At 41.5% G+C, this 21,905-nt stretch overlaps 1 protein-coding gene across 4 annotated transcripts in view; it reads right to left on the minus strand.

Moving 5' to 3' along the window:
• sema6bb (sema domain, transmembrane domain (TM), and cytoplasmic domain, (semaphorin) 6Bb) overlaps window positions 1–21,905 on the minus strand; it is a 590,981-nt gene that overhangs the window by 80,631 nt on the left and 488,445 nt on the right. For all 4 annotated transcript variants that reach the window (XM_041204971.1, XM_041204968.1, XM_041204969.1 and 1 more), the window contains one exon: window positions 19,694–19,911. In XM_041204971.1, coding sequence (XP_041060905.1) covers window positions 19,694–19,911 — 218 coding nt within the window. The remainder of the gene's footprint in view (window positions 1–19,693; window positions 19,912–21,905) is intronic.

The raw sequence follows: 21,905 nt of genomic DNA on the forward strand, positions 1-21,905 counted from the left end.
ATTTTTATAGCACCAGGAAGGTTATAGATGCTCATCCTAGCTCAACAAAACTCTTGTAAAAAGCTTCTTGTAAATTTCTTCTTTCTGCCATTCTTCATTCCTTTAAGGAGCACTGGTTTTAATGCTTTGTGCGCAGTGGTACGGCAGGTACACTTGGATTAAGGTCCTAATCGAATCATGCGACCCTGGTTTTAATATGTTAATGAGGTCCCCCCGCCCCGCCCCCCCCACCGGCCGCCTCCCATCCACCTCAATCGAGGCCCAAAATTGCAATGGGTGAACCTCAGGTGACAAGTCGGTAGTACTTTTATTTTTACATTTTCTCCATTTGTGCTGGAAAATGGATACAGTCATGAGATGAAAATTGCCCCTTGCATTCAGAAAGTTAGTGAGTGTAGAAGGGAAAATATATATCATTATGTGAAAGTGTGAGCTTTTTGTTCATCTAACTCCTATGCATAGAACCATTTGTTGGTTCAAAGGCTGCATTTAGGGTCATGCAGTCTGTTGTCTGTAAAGGGTAGAATTCATACAGTGGTGCACGAGACATTACAGCAGCTGATGTACAGAGTAAGGACTCAGTTGAGATTTCTGCGCTTTGCGATTGTTCTAGATGGTGGACAGAACTCTATTTTGGAGAACATGACGTCTACTTATAGAAGGGACTTGTGTTGGCGAATCTGAAAAGCAGCTAGCATTATAAAACAATAAACTGTAGCAGCTCTTATATATTGCACTTCAATTACACCACTAAAAAGTAATTAAGAACCACCTTAAAGGACGCTGCCTGCACTTTCAGAAGTACAAGCAATAAAAACAGCAGGCATAAATAATTGTTGTGGGCCCACTTTTAGTTCTGGGTGTAGTCAGGAAGGGTAAGGACCCAGTTCTCCTCCAGTCAACATGGAAAGTCCATGGTCTGACTGAGAAATGCAATGGGTAATTGGAGAGCGGTTTGGTCAATCCATGTTGACAGGACTGTTAGAATGCTGAATAACGGCTGCATACTTTGGAAAGGAATAGTTGTGAGTTAAACTCAGAACTACAAGTTGCAATATAGAGCATTAAAATAACATGGATCAGTGGCAGATTTAGATATCAAGGTCTGTGTTGACATGCATATCATTTTCTAGTATTGCTGTACAAACTGCGTAACTGAGATCTTCTTTCTTCCAGCCAGTGTCTTATAAATAATTTGCATGCTCAGTGATCTGCACACTGGGATCATTACCACAGCTGGGAGAATTAAAACATATGTTGGCACTTCACAGTTTCAGGGTTAAGGAGCTCAGAGTAAGTTCTATTGCACAGTCTGCATCTAACAATGGTACATGGAAGGAAGACTCACATTCACATTTTAACATTCACAACCAGCATAAAGCTCCTCGATACTTTGCATGAATTGCTTTCTTGTTTTTATTATTGCCAAACATGGCAGCCACTTAAAATAAGGATCTACTAAATGTAAATTGGATGGATTAATGCATGGTGATATTAGTCAAGGGACGAATAAAAATAAAATAAAAGAACTGCATTTATATAGCACCACCGGCCTCTCAAAGCAAGCTCCCATGAACAGCAATGTGAGAATGACCAGATAATCAGATTTTTTTCTGTGATGTTGACTGAGGGATAAATATTGGCCAGGACACCAGGGATAACTCCCCTGCTCTTCAAAAGAGTGCTAAGGAATCCTTTACATCCATCTGACGGAGCTCTGAAGAAGTCATATGGACTCGAAACATTAACTCAGTTTCTCTCTCCACAAATGCTGCCAGACCTGCTGAGTTTTTCCAGCATTTCCTACTTTTATACCAAAAGAAACAACAGCTTCCTTTCCCAGCTCCAACAGCAGCCTGTTTATGCACAGGGGTAAAACCAAAATATTATATGCCCATTTTGCTAAAGATAGCAGACAAAGGAGTATATATCCACCTCTGCACATTTCAGCACGGAAGCTACTGCAGCTGATGCCCCTCACCGCCCCCCCGCCCCTCCCGGGGGCAATTAAGTGGTGTTTCGAACTAGAAGTTAGTCAGTTTTCCAACTCCTCAGCTAATCATTTAGAAAACAAAATGCAATTATTAATTAAAACAAATTAGATGATTGGGCAGGAAAAATATTTATGTCTGCAAAAATATGAGAACACAGGTTTAAGGACTGTTAAATCTACAGGTTTAAAGCTACCATTTCTGGCTGTAGAATTTATATAAATTGAAATGGAATATCTTTGGATAGTTAGTTTGTACCAATGACCAACCATTACCTTGTTCCCAAACTCGGTGTTGCTGCGGTTAGGGTTGTGAAAATTTTATTTAAAGTTATAATAAATTTAAGTAATAAAAACAGAAAATGTTGGAAAAAAAGTCAGCAGCTTATGCAGCATCTGTGAAGAGAGCCCAATCTGCTGGGCACTTCTTCCAGCATTTTCTGTTTTGTTTTCAGGTTTCCAGCATCTGCAGTATTCTGCTTTATGATTGTTAAATTTAGGTGTTAGATTTGATTCACAATCCAACCTGATTTGGTTGATCTCAGGGTTAGATGAAAGACAGCTGGGTTTCATGCTCCTTATCGCTGACAGTGATTTAATTTTTCTGGAAAGTATAGTGCATGTAACTCTCGGGTGATCAGGTGAGGCTGTGTTGGACTTCATGGTTAAATAATCTATTAACACTCACTATCCGGGTAACGCATGGGGCTATCACAGGCAGGCTATCTCCTACAGAGCTGCATCCAACATGAGTCAGTACCTACGCTAAAGGAGGAGAAAATTAATGAAAATTTAACAGAGGCCTTTCATTTTCTCCATGGATGCTGCATTAACTGTACCTTAATAAAGTATTTCTTTACTTCCTCTCAGTGGATAGTAAAGGAATTCAGGAAACTGTGCTGGTTCACAGGCCTTGCCCTAACCAACAGTTAGATGGGCTGTGAAGAGAGGTCCAAAAGATTTTACGGAGGTGGGCAGCCCAGTGTTGTCAGTTTTCCAGCACCATCCTACCCCCTGAGGCCATTTCCCCAGGGGAGGAATCAGAATTGGGTGGGCTACCCACCCAAAAGTGGCAGATAACTTCCTGTAATTGGTTAATTGGCCTATTAAGACCTATTGTATGAGGGCAACTGGAATTTTCCAGTCAGCCTGCAGGCCCCCTCCTCCTACCCCCCCCCCATCCAGGCTAACAACTAGGTGGTAGCCTCCTGGTGGCAGACCAGGCAAGTGAGGCCAGTGCTCCAGATTGGCTTTTAGGTCCTCCCCACTCACTTGGTTCCCCCTTTGCAATGGTGGCCTGGCTGTTTTTCAGTGTTAAGCTTCCAAAAATTGCAAAGCGAGCACCACAAGGTAGAGGCACCCTCTCTCCCCCTCTTACCTTAACTGCAGTTGCTGCTCCTTCCAAGCAGCAGGATCTCCCATTGACCCTCCAGCTTCAAGAGCTTACCTGGCATCCTTAACTGGATGGCAAGCCTGCTCCTTTGGTCACTAATTCAGAGGAAATCACTGCCGGTAACAGGTTCCCACACAGTATGGGATCGTGACCTCCATCTGAACCTCACTTCAGGGTCCCGACCCAAAATCCAGCTCCATGGAGTAACAATTCTTCCATGGGTCAAAGATGAAGGGAAAGTAAATTTCAAGTGGATAATGAGCCATAAGCTGAGTACAGATACCTTATGGAGGGAGACCACATAGTAACTTTAAAAAAAAATCAATACTTGACATAATGAAGTAAAAGGGTACAAGGTATTTGTGAAATCTTTTAACAATATATTTTTCTTGCCTTCTGCATATATATAAAATTAAATACATTTGAAAGAGGATCGTAGATAGTTGTAAAAGTTTGATAATGCCAAGAATAGCACCAATTTTCAGCAGGTAAAGGGAGATGGGGTCAGGCACATTGTTTACGGGATATCAAGACTGGTATGTGATTTGGTGCGGCACATAGGGGCAGAAAAAAGTCACAATGTCCAACAGCACATTCTATGTTTCATTGATTTCAATCCCACTAATCTGCCTTCTTACCAAATCCCTTCAAACACTTTGCCTTGTAAAATTACTCACTTGCATCTCAGAAATTTTATGTTTCAAAGCCATGTGTTCCCATGATGTAGATAAGTCATTCTGGGGAAATGGGCATTCTTCCCTGTTTTTTGTTAACAGGGGAATTCCCTGAGTTGCTTTCTGTATGGTTTTATACTGTTGCTTTATTAACAATTCCTGGTAACGTATTCCAAATCTCTTTCACTCCTTGGGTGTAAGTAGTCCACATTATTTCCTTTATTACTCCCAACTTCTAATATTTAAGTTGTAGTGTTGAATTTTGAACAATTTACTGGATTAACTTTGCCAAACATGAAGACTTCATGGGGAAGGGAAAATTATTCCCCGGCACCTAGACCAAACGCCCTCTTGAGATTATAATGATCTGCTCCACATAACAAGCTGGAAATCAATACTGTTCTGTATTACTGAAATGCTACCTTCTTCTGAATTAAGACATTTTATTGTAAACCAAATTAACTTTATATTCCCACGTGGTCAAATTCTCTGAAGGTCAGCGTTCATCAAGCATGCATTGGTGTAGAATTGCCAATTATTCAAGAAACATTATCAGAAACCAGGACTGTGTTTGTCTTCTATCTCTCACCTGTGTCTTTAGAAGGCATTGTCTCTTGCTGTGGCTTTGTTTCCTTGTACTCTCCATATCTTGCCCCAATGGCCATTCTTCATAAAACAGCCTATAAATTAGCAGTGTAAGCACAACTGTTCTCACCTCTTGTTCACTTGCATACTTTCCTCATGGATTGCTGAGAGTAGAAACTCTGGTCAGTTTTTCTCTTCTAACCCCAGTGAAGCCACTGGCCTAAATCACATGGTGCCTGAGGTCAGGTTTATTGATAGCAACAAACAAGTATTGAACCTTCAATATTTTGGCCACTATGGTATATTGCTACACTGATCAGTACCTGTACACATTAAGCCATTGAAGATGCTAGACCCAAAACACCATTTATTAAGCAATTTGCAGTTTACGGCAAGGACTTTGAACAAGATCAACCAAATACCTACACCAACTGACACAAAATGCAACCTTGGAGGATTTGCCCAGGAAACTAACAGATTCAATGTCTGACCATATCTTGAGTTAGGGGAAAAATGGAGTGGGAGAGAGGAAAGGGTGAGAAACCTGTAATTTCTTTTTCTCTGCAGTCTTTGATGCTGGTATGCTTTCCTAGGATTTGTCAGCTCCACTGGGACATAGGCAGCTTATTCTAGTCAGTGAGGTCACCAGAATGGTTTGGGAGCGAAGTGGACCCAAAAGGCCTGCTCAAAGGAATTTGTCCCCTTGGAAAATACCAGGCAATATTTAAACAAATCATTTTAGATAGAGACTGGAGGACCACTTTCAACAAAATGTATTCCCCTTAGATGCCCCTATCACTTGAAGATGTATAGTCAGATCATGTTAATTGAAACTGAATACTATTGTAAGTGGAGCTAGTTGAGCTTTATTAAAACAGTGTTAATTGCTTTCAATAAATGCAAGATCATGAACAAATTTCATCAAGGATTTAATCTGCCCTTTGGACTATTTTTCTATAAGCACCAAATTAAATCTTTGCTGGACAATTGGCAAACGTGAACTTTTAAAATAACACAATTTTCCACTCAGAATTGTAAAAATGCTAATAGTTTCCAGGTTATGGAAACTTAGCAGTTGAGTCCCAATGGAATATATAATATGAGATCACTACATAGTGAAGTGTCTGATTTGAACAAGTGTAGTTGTGCAGCACAGTCAAAGGATTTTAAATTTTGATGCAGGAACGGCATTTTTTAACTCAAGAAACTTCTATGAGGATTGAGGTTCATTGATAGGACACTACCAGGGTTAAACTCTGGGGTACACAGCGATGTAGTGATAATATTGTTGACTAGTAATCAGAGGTCCAGGCTAATGCACTGGGGGCACATGTTCAAATCCCACTGTGGCAGCTGGTGGAATTTAAGTTCAGTTAATAAATCTGGAATTAATGGTGACCTTGGAACTATCAATTCTGGTTAAAAAAAACCCCATCTGGTTCACTAATGTGCTTTAGGGAAGAAAATCCACATCCTTACCTGGTCTAGCCTACGTGTGACTTCAGCCAAATGGCCTAGCAAGCCACTCAGTTCAAGGGCAATTAGGGATGGGCAACAAATGCTGGCCTTGCCAATGATGCCCACATCCCATAAAGGAATAAGAAAAATAAATGGGTACTTATGCTTGTGGTGGCCAGCCTTAACTTTGTGCCACTTTTTAAAAGAAAAAAGCTAGTCTCAGGAATGGTGACCATAAAACCATTGTCAGATGATGTAAAAACCCATCTGGTTCACTAAAGGAAAGGAAATCTGCTGTACTTACCTGATCTGGCCTACATGTGACTCCAGATCCACAGCAATGTGGTTGACTCTTAACTGTCCTCTGAAATGGCCCAGGAAGCCACTCAGTTGAAAAACAATTAGGGATGGGCAACAAATGCTGGCATTGCTAGTGATGCCCATGTCCCATGAAAGAATAAAGAAAAAAAAGTGAGGAGGCAGACAAAAGAAACCAGGAAGGTTCTTCTAAAAATAGTGCCATGGGACCTTTAGTCTTCACCCAACATTCAAATGGAATGTCAGTTTAGCAATTCATCCATAGGACGGTATTTCCAAAAATGCAACACAATGCTAAAGTACTGCATCAACATTTCAGAGATGTTTTGAACTCTGGCTCTAATCTTCTAGCTCAGAGGTGACGGAGCTACCAACTAAGTGAACATGACATATGGCTAATTTTGGTGCTAGCTCTCGCAGGTTGCAGTTTGCCAATCAAAATGGCAACCAAATACACTTTTATCAATGTACCTACATAAATGGGGAGGTTCCGAGAAGCTTTTACTATGCAAAATTGTATGATTATAAAGATTATATTATATGTGGCTATTGAAGTCAATTGAATCATAATATCTGAGAGGGGGTTAGATTAATAGTTGAAGGAAACCCACAACAACTACCATCTAAAAGGACAAGCAGACTGAGGAGCTTCCAGGTGGTAGTGTTCCCATCTCGAAGTCACTCACCATCCTGACTTGGAAATATATCGCCATTCCTTCATTGTCAATGGGCCAAAATCCTGGAACTCCCTCACTAACAGCACTGTGGGTATACCTACTCCACATGAACTGCAGCAGTTCAAGAAGGCAGTTCATCACCACCTTCTCAAGGGCAACTAGGGATGGGCAATAAATGCTGGCCCAGCCAGCGAAGCCCACATCCCATGAATGAATAAAAATTATGTATATGTTTAAAATATGGGGAAGTAGCAGATAAATGGACCTAGAGTAGAAAATTCTGAAGTGGCATTAGCAGTAGGACAAGGACAGTGTACTGAGAGAACCTCTTTCTATGCTTCTACAAATGTTTTGTTCACACACCTCAGTGGCTAACAAGTTAGTTTTTAACCACCTTATAAGTTTATGTTTTGCTGACTTCTGTTGACACATTTCAGATTAGAAGCAAGTCTGTGTGTAGAGGACAAACAGGACAAAACCATCATTGCTGTCTACCAGTCTTGCATCCATATTTACTTTGCAACTCAGCAGGGAAAATATAACCAAAAGCAGTCGTGGAAGAGAAAGAGGTTGGAGGATCCCAATTCATCAGTTTTCTTACACCTTGTCTCACTATTAATTACACAGAAGTATCGAATGTACACCACAGAAACTGGCCATTTGGCCCATCTAGTCTGTGCTGGTGTTTATGCTTCACATGGTCCCAGTCCATTTACCTCATATCAGCCAATCTGTGTATCTTTGCCTTTTTCCCACATGTACTTGCCTATTTCTTTCTGAAAGCATCCAAGCTATCTGTGTCAGCAACTTCTTGTGGCAATGAGTTCCACATTCTAACCACTCTCTGAGCAAAGACATTTCTCTTTATTTTCCTATTGGCCTTATTAGGAACTGTCTTATATTTATGACCCTTGGTTTTCAATTCCCCCAAAAGTGAAATTTTAAAAACTTAGTCCCTGCTGAAATGGCAGAGCCAGTAGTGGGTCAGGAATCTGTTGAGTTCTGCAGGGGACTTTTCTGTGGCCCTTTAACAGAGCCATGACATTGGCATCCTGTTTCTGAGTTACCCGATCAATCAAGGAGGCTGGGTAGTGTTAATGGTATGTTAATGATATTGTTAAGATACAGGTGAAGGGCATTGTTTAATTAAGTGCTGAGGGCACTTATAAAGTGAGACTCCCCTTTAGGTACTATCAATTGGTTCAAATGGCTTTTTAAAAAATTGGTCATTTGGTTAATTTGTTAAATTTGTTTAACTGGTACTCAAAAGAGTGTAAAGAGAGATCGCTTCCGTGACTGGTGGGCACTGCAGGGGCTGGAGTGCTTCATCAGCTCCCAAAACCACATTTTGATTTGATTCAATAAGTTTCCTTTAAGATTTTCATCTTTTGTTACAATGCCCCTTTAAAGAGCTATCATTTTAATTTAATTTGTTAATTTTCCCATTTATTAATTTGATTTTTCTCAAAAGAGCATAAAGCTTGACTCCCACTTTGAGGCTATCAATTGGCTTTTTAAAACTTGGTTAATTTGTCAAACTTGTTTAACTGGTACCCAAAAGAGTAGAAAGAGAGACTGCTTCTGTGACTGGTACCGCAGCTGCTGGAGCACTTCATCAGTCCCCACAATGTCATTTTGAGTTGGTTTGATAAGTTTTCTGTTAAGTTTTTGTCTTTCATTACAGTGCCCCTTTAAGGGGCTGTCAATTTGTTTAATTACTTTATTAATTATTTTATTGGTATACTCAAAGAGTATAAAGAGAGACTGTGGCCCTTTAAAGGGCTATCACTTTAATTTAATTTGTTAAATTAACCAAAGGAACAACTAATTGCTTCAAATAAGAGTATAAAGTGAGGCTCTGTGTTCCATGCTTACACAGATCCTGAGGTTGCAGCCCCTTTTTTAGTTTTGGAATGAACTGCTCTTCAATTTTGTCGTTACACTTCACCCTCATGCTCCTGATCTACGGCTGCCTGATGTGCAGGGGTTGGGCAGGGATGCCTGCTTCTGGGCTTGGCCAAGTTGTCCACAAATAGGCCCAGGCAGTGGGTAGTTGAGGAGGTTGTCCAGCCTGGCTGTCTGTCCCTCTTCCATGGCTACATTTGAGGCCAGGTGTCCCTGCAGAGGGAGTACACGGTCTCCACTGGTATGCTTGAGGTCTTCCGTGACCAGTGGGCAACGTGGGGGCTGGGGTGCATCATTAGCCCCCAAATTACATTTTAGTTTGATTCGGTAATGTTCCTTTGAAATTCAGTTTTTTGTTGCAATTGCCCCTTTAAGGGGCAATCACTTTAATTTAACTTGTTAATTCGATCTATTTGTTCACTTTTTTGAATGGATACTTAAAAGAGTATAAAGTGAGGCTGCTTCTGTGACCGGTGGGCACCATGGGGACTGAAGTGCTTTCTCAGCCCCCAAAATGACACTTTAATTGAATTTGAAAAGTTTCCTTTAAAATTGTGTTTTTGTTACAGTGCCCTTTTAAGAACTTATCAATCTGTTTAATTGCTTAATTTGTTAATTGATTTATTTTTATTGTTATATGCAGAAGAGTATAAAGAGAAACTGTGCCCCTTTAAGGGGCCATAAATTTGCTTAATTGGTTTATTTATTAATTAGTCTACTTTATTTTATGAATATACTCAAAAAGAGTAGAAAGTGTGACTGCTGGGACACTGGGTTAGTAGTTAGGAAGCAGACATTCATAATGCTGCATTCTGTGATTAAACCTATTATCAACAAAAGTATTAGTGGTCCAGTTTCATATTTCATCAACTGGCTTGTGATTGGTATACAGTGATTGACAATGTGTGCCCACCTGGCCCACTAGGAAGGAGATCTTAATCCAGGAGGCTGCAGACCTTTTGTGGACCTGTTGCTCAAATATGTTGAGAGAGTTGATCCTCAATCTGTACACCATGTGTGGAGAGTCTCAGCACCTTGGGGCTGGACCTCTGTGTCCATCCCCTCTGCCCAGTGGAGCAACATGTGGCTGAGGACAAGGCAGCTGGTGCTGCTGCTGGTGTTGCTCCTGATGCTGCTGGTAGTGTTGGTTTTGCTGTTCCCCATACTCTTTGTCAGGGGTGCAAGATGGAACTGTTCCCATGCTGTGGTGAAGGCTTGCAGCTGAAGGTGAGTGAAGTGCAAGATCGATGGAGTGACTTCTAAGAAGCTGATCACAATCATCTGTCAAGCGGCAAAAGCACTCTCTGAGCAGTAGTCTCTTGCCTGGCCATAGATGGAGCACTTCAATTTCACTGGGCAAAAGATTCCCAGCCTGGCAATTTCACTAAAGTAGCACTCCCCGATGTGGACACCCCTTGGTGAACCTGACAAATTCCACACATCTTGGGGAATAGGTGGGCTGTCTGTTAAACCCAGAATCTTCACTTAAAACAGAACTTGATTGCCTATCTGAATGCTTAAAAGCCATACCTGACAACTGTATGGGAGCTTCCCACTTGCCTTCAACATGCCCAGGTAAAACCTGGAAGCAGGCAGGTTGCTGTCAAGATTCTGAATGGGTGTCAATTTTAGGGGATTTAACTCCCCACATGCACCCGAAACCTGCCTCCCCTTGCCTGTAATAAAGGCACTCCTCACCACCCCCCCACCCAAACTTCACCCACATTTTTTTTATTATTTACCCAACCCATTCATAATTTTGGAGACCTCTATCAGGTCACCTCTAAATCTGAAGAAGAGTCATCTGGACTCGAAACGTTAACTCTTTCTCTCAGCAGATGCTGTCAGACCTGCTGAGTGTTTCCAGCAATTTTTTGTTTCTGTTTCAGATTTCCAGTATCCACAATATTTTGCTTTCATCTCTAAATCTCCCCTTTTCTAAAGAAGAAACTCCAACCTGTTCAATCTTTCCTGACAGCTGCAATCTCTCAGATCTAGTATCATGCTTGTAAATAACACAACTGTAAATGCTTTCTCCAGTGCCCCATATCCTTTTATATGGATTGGAGACCAGAACTATGTCATTCTCGAGCTGGGTCCCACACAAGTTTAACATAACTTCATTACTTCTGAATTGTACACTCCTAGAAACAAATCACAGTGCTTTCTTAGCACCTTAATTGCAATGCTGCTTTTAATGATTTGTTCACCACATATCTCTGGATCTCCTCGCTCTTCTATCCCATTCATTTCTTTAAGATTTAGGTGATGTTTCTATTTTCCCAGCCAAAATGCATTACCTCGCATTTATTTTCTAGTGAAAATATATATTTTCTGTTTTTTGTCATTTAACAACCCAGTTTTCAAAGTTTTTAATGCCTTTATGTTGCATTCTGCAGTCTACCGTTTTTTATTCTAAATTTCCAACTACACCCCCCTGTTTGGTATCATCTGCAAATTTTGACACCAAGTTACTTGCTCCTAAGTCAAAATCATTAATATAAATTATGAAGCATACAGAATTATGAATAAGAGAAGATCCTTGCGGAATACTGCTTTCTATGTTACAAATCTCCATGTTTCCGTATTATGCACTTTGAGAAAAGGCTGGATCACATAAAGCTGTCTGCAAAATCAAAGATACTGACCCTGCATTCACTGTGGATTTAAACATGCTATTTATTCCCATTTTCAAATCCATTTTCAAAATGGACTGCTACAAAAATAAAGACTTGTTTGGACATATGAATGACTGTGGAACAATTTGCAGACCACGGTAGTCATTTTACAGTCATTATTTCTCTGATTCAGTTCATTTACTTCTGACTCTGGAGCATATTCATTGTTGTCAGTCATTGACTTGACCCAGAGATGTTATATTTTTTGCACAAACCCATTTAGAAAATTGCTTTATTTACAGGAATGTGCATCAGATTTTAAACAGGTAGCTTAATCTGGTTCACTTGATGTTGACCAACTCAGTAGCCAATACAACAAAGAATCAAAGCAAAACACTGCCCAGAATAACACCCCAACTACGTTAATGAGTTGAACTGTGTTCTACAAGGGACCGTTCACCGGCTATACCCAATTTAAGTTGTTGTGTATTGCTGTGTTGTCATGATTCTTTTTTGTTAAAAGAACTAGTATGGAAGAACTGAGTTGCATAGTGAGTTGAACATAAGCCTTTCAGCTCCAGGGTTTAGGTTTAAATCCAGGCCACACTTTTTGTTATCCATTCGTGGGATGTGGGCATTGCTGGCAAGGCCAGCATTCATTGCCAATCCCTAATTGCCCTCAAGAAGGTTGTGCTAAACCACTTTCTTGAACAGGTGCAACAGCTGTTGTTAGTGTGGGAGTTCCAGGATTTTGACCCAGTGATGATGAAGGAATGGCACTATATCTCCAAGTCAGAATGGTGTCCCTTGGAGGGGAATGTGCAGGTGGCTCTGTTCCTATGCATCTGATGCCCTTGTCCTTCTAAGTGATAGAGGTCACGGGGTTGGAAGGTATTGTTGCAGAAAGCTTGATGAATTCCTGCAGTGCATCTTGTAGAAGGTACACATTGCTGCCATTCTGCACCAGTGGCAGAGGGAGTGAATGTAAAATGTGGTGGGTGGGGTGCCAATCCAGGACTGCTTTGTCCTGGATAGGGTTGAGCTTCTTACGTGTTATTGGAATTGCACTCATCCAGGCAAATTGAGAGTATTTCATCACACTCCTAACTTGTGCCTTGTAGATGGTGGACAGGCTTTGGAAGTTAGGAGGTGAGTTACTTGCTGTAGAATACCCAGCCTTTAATCTTATCTTTAAGCTCAAGTATTTTATGTTGCTCATCCAGTTAAATATTTGGTCAAGGGTGCCCCAGCGCCCACCCCCCAGGATGTTGCTGGTAGGAAAGTCAGTGATGGTAAGCCTTTGAATGGTATGGGGTTACTCACCCTTTTGTTGGAGGTGGTCATTGCCTGGCAGTTGTGTCAAATACAAATGTTGCTTGCCACTGATTAACCAAGCCTGGATGTTGTCCAGGTCTGTTTAAGTATAGCGCATAGAAAATAAGAGCAGGAGTAGGTCATTCAGCCTTTCAAGCCTGCTCCACTGTTCAATATGATCATGGCTGATCCTTTATCTCAACACCATACTCCTGTGCTCTCCCCATACCCCCTGATACCTTTAGAGTCCAGAAATCTATCTATTTCCTTCTTAAATATATTCAGTGACTTGGCCTCCACAGCCTTCTGTGGCTGACAATTCCACAGGTTCACCATCCTCATCTCAGTCCTACCCCATATCCTGAGACTGTGACCCCTTGTTCTAGACACCCCAGCCAGGGGAAACATCATCACTGCATCCAGTCTGTCCATCCCTGTCAGAATTTTATACATTTCAATGAGATCCCCTCTCAGTCTTCTAAACTCCAGTGAATACAGGCTTAGTTGACTCAATCTCTCCTCATGCAACATTCCTGCCATCCCAGGAATCAATTTGGTGAACCTTCGTTGCTCTCCCTCCATGTAAGTATATCCTTTCTTAGGTAAGGAGACCGAAACTGTACACAATACTCCAGGTATGGTCTTACCAAGGCCTTGTACAGCTGCAGTAAAACATCCTTGTTCCTGTACTCAAATTCTCTTGCAATGAAGGCCAGTGTACCATTTGCCTTCCTAACTGCTTGCTGCACCAGTATGCTTGCTTTCAGTGACAGGTTTACAAGGACACCCAGGTCCCTTTGTACATCAAGATTTCCTAATCAATCACCATTTAAATAATACTCTGTCATTCTATTTTTCCTACCAGAAATGGATAGCCTCACGCTTTTCCATGTATCTCCCAAGTATTTGCCCACTTGCCCTACTTGTCTAAATCACTTTGCAGCCTCTTAACATCCTCCTCACTGTCACATTCTCACCTAGTATTGTGTTGTCAGCAAACTTGGAAATATTGGGTAGGATTTTCCATTGGTAAGGCTGTAGCGGCAAGCGGGCCTGGGACCAGCCGGGAAATGGTCCGTTGCCTGCGATCAGTCCCCGACCGCGATTTCACGCTGGCTAGCCAATTAACGGCCAGCCAGCATGAAAGGTGTGCTGAGGAGCTCAGCACTGCTGGGGTGGGGGCAGGAGGAGTGCAAAAGTATGCACGGGGGAGCGCGCACTGAAAGCTCCCTGAGGGCACAGAGCTGCGTCAGGGATCAGAAGAATTCTGGAAACCAAAATAAAGATTTTAAATATGCGAGATGCATGTCCCCACATGACTCAGTCACATGAAGAGGGACATACTAAAAATGATGTGTAAACATTTTTTAAAAATTACTGCTGGAAACCTTATCCCGTCCGTGGATGAGATTTCCTAAAAAATCACAAGGCCGCCTAGCCGATTAGACCGGCAGCAAAAAATTGCATTCAATTACTTGTTTAAGGGCCTTAATAGGCCTCTTAATTGTTGGGCGTGTTGCTGACTCTCGTGTGTGCACGATGATGTTGGGATGCTTGCCCGATGTCATCGCGCAGTATTTTATGTCTGATCGGGTCGGGCGAATGCCCCCCCACTGCGGGATGTAAAATTCTGCCCATTAAGTTTGGTTCCCCCATCAAAATCATTGACATTTACTGTGAACAGCTGGGGCCCAAGCGGTGGTATCCTGTGGTACCCCACTAGTCACTGGGTGCCACTCTGAAAAAGACCCATTTATTCCGACTCTGTTTCCTGTCTGTTAACCAATTCTCAATCCATTCCAATATATTACCCCCAATCCCGTGTACTTTAATTTTGCACAATAACCTCTTATTTGGGACTTTAACAAAAGCTTTCTGAAAATCCAAATACACCACATCCACTGGTCCTCCCTTATCTATTCTGCTAGTTACGTCCTCAAAAAAACTGCAGTAGGGTTGTCATACATGATTTCCCTTTCATAAATCCACGTTTACTTTGTCTAATCCCATTGATATTTTATAAGTGTCCTGTTATCACATCCTTTACAATAGACTCTAGCATTTTCCCTACTACTGATGTTAAGCTAACCGGTCTGTAATTCCTGTTTTCTCCCTCCCTCCTTTTTTAAATAGTGGGGTTACATTTGCCACCCTCTAATCTGTTCCAGAATTTTGGAAGATGACAGCCAACGCATCCTTTAGTACCCTGGGATGTAGATTATCAGGCCCTGGGGATTTATCGGCTTTCAGTCCCATTAATTTCTTCAGCGCTATTTTTTCAGTAATACTAATTTCCTTCAATTCCTCCTTCTCACTTGACCCTTCATTCCCTACTATTTCTGGGAAGTTATTTGTGTCTTCCTCCGTGAAGACAGAACTAAAGTAATTGTTTAATTGCTCTATCGTTTCCTTGTTCTTTATTATAAATTGTCCAGTTTTGGACTGTAGGGACCTACAGTTGCCTTCACTAATCTTTTTCTTTTTACATGCTTATGGAAGCTTTTACGGTCTGCTTTTATGTTCCTTGCAAATTTACTTTCATGTTCTATTTTCCCCCTCTTATTCAATCTCTTGATCCTCCTTTGCTGAATTCTAAACTGTTCCCAATCCTTGAGCTTGGTTACTTTTTCTTGCAACTTTATATGACTCCTCTTTGGATCTAATACCACCCTTGATTTCCTTTGTTAGCCACGGTTGGGCCACTTTTCCTGTTGTGTTTTTGTGCCAGAAAGGAATGTTTAACTGTTGCAATGCATGCATTTGTTCCTTAAATATTAGCCATTGCCTATCTGCCTTTTAATGAAGTTCCCCAATCTATCCTAGTCATTTTTCCCCTCATACCTTCATAGTTTCCTTTGTTCAAATTTAGAATCCTAGTTTCAGATTGGACTACTTCACTTTTCATCCTAATGAAGAACTCTGTCATGTTATGGTCACTGTTCCATAAAGGACACCACGCAACAAGATTATCAGTTAACCCCTTCTCATTGCACAATACCAAATCTTGAAGTACTGGCATAAAAAAAATCTTGTACATGCTCCAGGAATTCATCCACCACAGTATTATTGTTAATTAGGTTTGCCCAGTTTATATGTAGATTAAAGTCACCCATGATTACTGTAGCACCCTTGTTACATGCATCTCTAATTTCCCGTTTAATGCTGTCCCCCACCTTATCACTACTGTTTGGAGGCCGAAAGACAGCTCCCACTAATGTTTTCCACTCCTTGTTGCTTCTTCGCTCCAACCAGGCTGATTCTACATCTAGATTTTCTGAGCCAATATCCTCTTTAATTATTGCACTGATTTAATCATTTGTTAACAATGCCATGCCACCTTCTTTTCCTTTTTGCCTGTCCTTCCTACGTATCAAATACCCTTGGATATTCAGTTACCAGCCTTGGTCACCTTGCAGCCATGTTTCCGTATTTGCAATCATATCGGACCTATTCACTTCTATTTGTGCTGCTAATTCATCTACCTTATTGAGAATGCTCCGGTGCATTCAGATACAACGCCTTTTAGATGTCTTTTTAACATTTTTACATATTTATTTTTGTGCTATGGCTCCATTTGCTACTAGCCCTTGTTTCCTTTACCTACCACTTTTGTATTTTTCTTTTGTATTTTTCATTTCTATCTTTGTTTCCCTCTCTTGTGTCTCCCCATTCAGGTTCCCATTCCCTTACCACTCTAGCTTAAATCCTCCCCCATAGCAGTAGCAAATAGCCCTGCGAGGATAGCGGTCCCAGTCCTGCTGGTGTACAAACCGTCCAGCTAGTACAGGTCCCATTGACCAAGGCTCAGTCCCAATGCCTCAGGAATCTAAATCCCTCCATCCTACACCATCTCTCCAGCCACGCCTTCAGCTGGCCTACTCTCCTGTTCCTGATTTCGCTAGCATGTGGCACCTGGGAATAATCCTGAGATTACTTCTTTTTTGAGGTCCTGCTTTTTAATTTACTTTGCATAGTTCTCTATATTCTGCTTTCAGGACTTTATCCCTCTTTTTACCTTTGTCATTGGTACCGTTATGGACCATGACCTCTGGATTTCACCCTCTCTCCCTAGAATATTCTGCAGTAGCTCAATGACATCCTTGACCCTGGCACCAGGGAGGCAACATACCATCCTGGTGTCATGTCTGCAGCCACAGAAATGTCTATCTGTTTCCCTTTAATAGAATCCCTTATCACTATTGCTCTCCCACTTTTTTTTCTCCCCCTTGTGCAGCTGAGCCACTCGTGGTGCCACGGACTTGGCTGTTGCTGTGTTCCCCTGAGAAACCACCTCCCACAGCAGTATTCAAATCTGTTAGAGCAGGAGATGGACCCAGTGAACTCCTGCACTACCTGCCTAGTGTTTTTACTCTGTCTGGCAGTCACCCATTCCCTTTCTGTCTGTGCATTCTTTACCTCCGGTGTGACCGTATGTGCTATCCACAAAGGTGTGGATACAGACTGATGTGAAGATCCTCGATCTGCCATCAATGCAAAATAAGTTTGATGACTCAGTCCAGGTTTTAGTGGGTGCAGACTTGTAGAGCAAAGCTGCTTTCATATTTGTCAACGTCAGTCAGAAATCCCATAAAATGCCTGCTGTGGGAGATGTCACACTGCTGAGACAGGGGATGAGTCACATGTTAGAGATAAGGGGCCTTACACTTTATTTAACCTCACTCTGACCCAAGGGTGCTCATACTGATGACGAAATGGTAATTTCAACCTCACCTGCCCAGTGGAAACCTATTAAAGCAGCAGATTGACTTACACACCCCATGACCTGCATTAATTCCACTCTCTTTATTTTAAGCAGTGGGCGTGAATATCCTCCTAAAGTGGTGGGGCCCTTCTTTAAATATGCAGATTGGGGTTGCATTATGTCATCAGGCTTCCTCTCCATTCTAACCATGGCCTCAGAAGCCATTGTGTGTCCCCCATTAGGTGAATACCACAGGAAGCTACAGAATGCTCTTCTGGGCCCCTTTTTTTAAAAAAAAACTTAGGTATGCAATGGGTACCCCTCTTTCCTCATGTGAGACCGTCCCCAAATGAGGAAGACTGTGGAGTGGTGGTAAAGTCACTGGGCAAGAAATCCAGAGGCCCAAGCTAATGCCCAGGGAACACAGGTTCAAATCCCACCATGGCAGCTGGTAGAATTTAAATTCAATTAATCTGGAATTGAAAGCTAGTCTCAGTGATGGTGACCACGAAGATCTCATTGATTGCCATAAAAAACCCTTCTGATTCACTAATGTCCTTTAGGGAAAGAAATCTGCCATCCTTACCTGGTCTGGTCTACATGTAATTATAGACCCACAGCAATGCAATTGATTCTTTAATGGCCTAGTAAGACACTAAGCTCCAGGGTAATTAGGGATGGGTGACAAATGCTGGCCTTGTCAATGCCACCCACATCCCATGAAAGAATGAAGGGAAAAAGAAACCCTCCCCATGACCTACCTTATTGCCAGCGACTCTTTCTTTGTTCCCAGCCAGTGACTCACCACCCAGATTTCCATTCCCACCTGCCAGTCAGCTGCCACTTCTTGCCTATTTTGGATGGCAGGTGACTGGAGAAATGTAGATGAAGCCCAGGAGTTAAAATTGCTCAGGCCTTGGGCTGCTGAGTCAGAGATGCTTTGAGCTCACTTTGCTCTTTCCTCCCTCACCCAATTCCCTCTCCTGATTCAAATTGGCGCCTGAATGCCTGGAATGTAAATTGATCTTTTTTCTAGAATTAACATCCTTCAACTCTATAGCCATTAAATTCACCAAAACATACAATGTTCACTTGAATTCTGAAGTATTTTTGGATATCAAAATATGATACAATTAAATACAGTTTGAAAACATAAACATCAATATTTAAATCAACATTTTAAACCATTAAGCCAAACATACTTATCTCTCTGGAAAAACTCAGCAGGTTTGGCAGCATCGGCGGAGAAGAAAAGAGTTGACGTTTCGAGTCCTCATGACCCTTCAACAGAACTAGGTGAATCCAAGGAAGGGGTAAAATATAAGCTGGTTTAAGGTGTGTGTGTGCATGCCAGACCTGCTGAGTTTTTCCAGGTAATTCTGTTTTTGTTTTGGATTTCCAGCATCCGCAGTTTTTTGTTTTTTAAACTTATCTCTCTATTGGATGATCTTTAAATCACAAACCTGGCTTCTCAGAATATCACTCAATCTCTTCTCAAACTACAAACACATATATTTGCCATTTAGATCCATTTATACTGGTTGCTTCAATGGTCTCCCATAATAACTTGTTCTATGAATCTATTACATTTCTGTCCTCCCTCCTTAATCCGAACTTCCTCATTTGTAACAAGTGTCCTGTGGCATTTGAACCTGCTATGTCACAGTGAACCATTTGCTTCCATCAGATTTTACCTGTTTCCTTCATAATCTTGAAAAAGTCTGATAGGTCATTCCAAAGTCTCATGTTCAAAGAAATCAAACCCAACTTCTTTAAACTTTGCTCTTTAGTGCAATTCTCTATCTCCTCAATCATCTTGATTATTCTTCTCTGTACCCCTTCAAGGGCAGTAATATATCTTTTCAAAATTAGAACCACACTTTGAATTCCAGATGAAGTCTGGTCAATATCACATGTATAAAAACTTGTGTTTTATTAAGGCGGAGTGAATGCTACTTCTTCAGTAGAACTATTATCACTTAAACGGCTTATTAACTTGTCTTACATGTAAAATCTGAAAAGGTGGAATGTGCATTTTATTATTGGAAATTGCATTTACCTATTGGAGGGAGTGGAGAATATGGCAAGTACAATCGTGTGCCCATTGATCCGGATGATGTCTGTAACTGCCTGAAGGACATTGAAGTAGAAGTGGGAGTCTCCTGGCACTGAACAGTTCAAGCGTGCTTTCAGGAAGGATGTCCACTGCTTCTCGAGCACCCGCTGGGAGCCACCCATGTCATTCTTACAAACGCGAGCAACTCTGGAGAGAACGACCTGCAAATGGGAAAGAGAAACAATGGTGGAATTCATCTCTCAGACAGGTAGCCTTTTGAGACTGTTGCTTTCCAATTTTCTCCCTTCCTCTCCTGGAGGCACTTAGTCAAGTTGGGCTACAGTCCCATGGGGAACCGGCCACCCTCAGCTAGTTTGTCAAAGTGTCAATTCCTCAAGTGAGCTTAAATGGTGAGTGCCAGTGACTATTCTACTGTAGAGTGAATCACAGGCAACCTTGGTCTTGTCTTTGTTTTGCTGACGGGAATAATGAAATATGTTCAGGTGCAAGAATCCTAGTTCAATTTCAACACTTCTTCTCCACTCCAGCATCAATGAGGCCAAACTAGTACCCTACTGTCTTTCTGACTGAGAGCAGCTAAATCACCATGGACTAGGAGCACCTTCCTTGTCTTGATGAATCAGTTCCTATGTTACATGCTGCATCTGCCATCTACGCAAGGCCATTTCCATACTTAATGCAAGGTATGGTCAGTCCTTCTTCATATTTAACATTCATATCAACAACACAGGGCAGTGCAATTAAGACTAATATATTATTTACATGTAGAGTAGAAAATGAGCCATAAGTCTGCATTAAAAAAAAATTCTACATTTGCTGAAAGAGTTGAATTATATTTGGCAGCTGTGTGGATTAGGATCAGAATTCAGGCCTAGTGACAACCAACAAAAGCAATTGAAATTGAAACAAATAATTTTTTAAAAAAACATCAGATCAAATATATGGGTTGGGACTGAGACTTGGAACTAAAGGGATATGAGATGATTAAATACTCCATAGGACATGATGATTTTTTTGTAACTGGCGGAGGAGAGATCAGGTCTGTGGAAGAAAACAAGCCATACATGAATAGTGAAGATACATGGACTGTAAAAGGAGACTAAATGGTTGAAGTAAGATGAACAAAAATGTAGATTGTAGATGCTTTGTGGAATCAGTGGGATTGATAGGCTGAATGACCTCCTTTTGTCCTATGCTATGTTAATATTCAGTGTGATAGTAAGTATGTCATCAAATTAGGTTAGCAGATTGATTGGATTTCAATTAAAAAAATTGCTACTTTCCCTGAAAAATTTGATACCTTTTGGAAGGTGTTGGTGTTCCATAGTAACTTACTCAAGTGGTCATTCTTCATGTATCAGTCTGGACACCAAGATCAGACTATTCAACATGGTGAGGATCACAGTTCAGCCTGACCTTATCATCACTCAATGACCAACATCTGCAGGAGAAGGTTGCTGGATAGTGATCAAGAGTAGGGACGCTGCAGAATATTCATTTCCCAAACTCAGGGGTACAGTACCAGTATGGTTCTCTCCTTACAGCAGTTTTGGCTTAGATCATCAAAATCAGCACAGATCATAGAATTCAATTGGAGCCTTTGCTAATCTGTCTCTGCTCAATAACTCATTAGCTAAGCAGTCAACTATTGAGGGAACAGTATTTCTTCACTGAACATTCAGTGAAACATTTGGAAGTCCAGAATGCTTTAATTGCCTAAGGTCCTTTCTCAACATGTTAAGCCACATCTGTCAAGGTGTACTGAGCAGCTGCTGCATACTTCATCATGGGTGGGATCTCCTCAGTCTGTGGTGCAATGACAGGACCATTTTCAGATTTGGAACCCAACTCCTTGATGTGCGGGCTTTGTGGTTGCCCTTTGCAAGAGCAAACCAATTAAGAACCTGCCTTCAGGCTCCCTAAGAAATTAGGAGGGCAGACAGGCAGACACGCTTTTTCTGTAGGGGAGAAAGGGACTTCTACTCAAAGGGATCACAGCACGTTTCATAGAAGCTCATCAGTACTTGGGAGTTTTGAGGCAGGAACAACCACAGTAATGGAGAGGAGACCTGGAAAAGGTCCCTTCCCTCACCCTCCAAGTTTCTCACTCTTACCTGATGAGGGATCTGAAGGCCTACAGTGAAGTGAGTTCTTCCAAGGACTGGAGGAAGAGGACAACTTCTCCAACCAACCA

Source organism: Carcharodon carcharias, chromosome 14, assembly GCF_017639515.1.
Source record: "Carcharodon carcharias isolate sCarCar2 chromosome 14, sCarCar2.pri, whole genome shotgun sequence".
In the NCBI taxonomy this organism is placed as follows: domain Eukaryota; kingdom Metazoa; phylum Chordata; class Chondrichthyes; order Lamniformes; family Lamnidae; genus Carcharodon; species Carcharodon carcharias.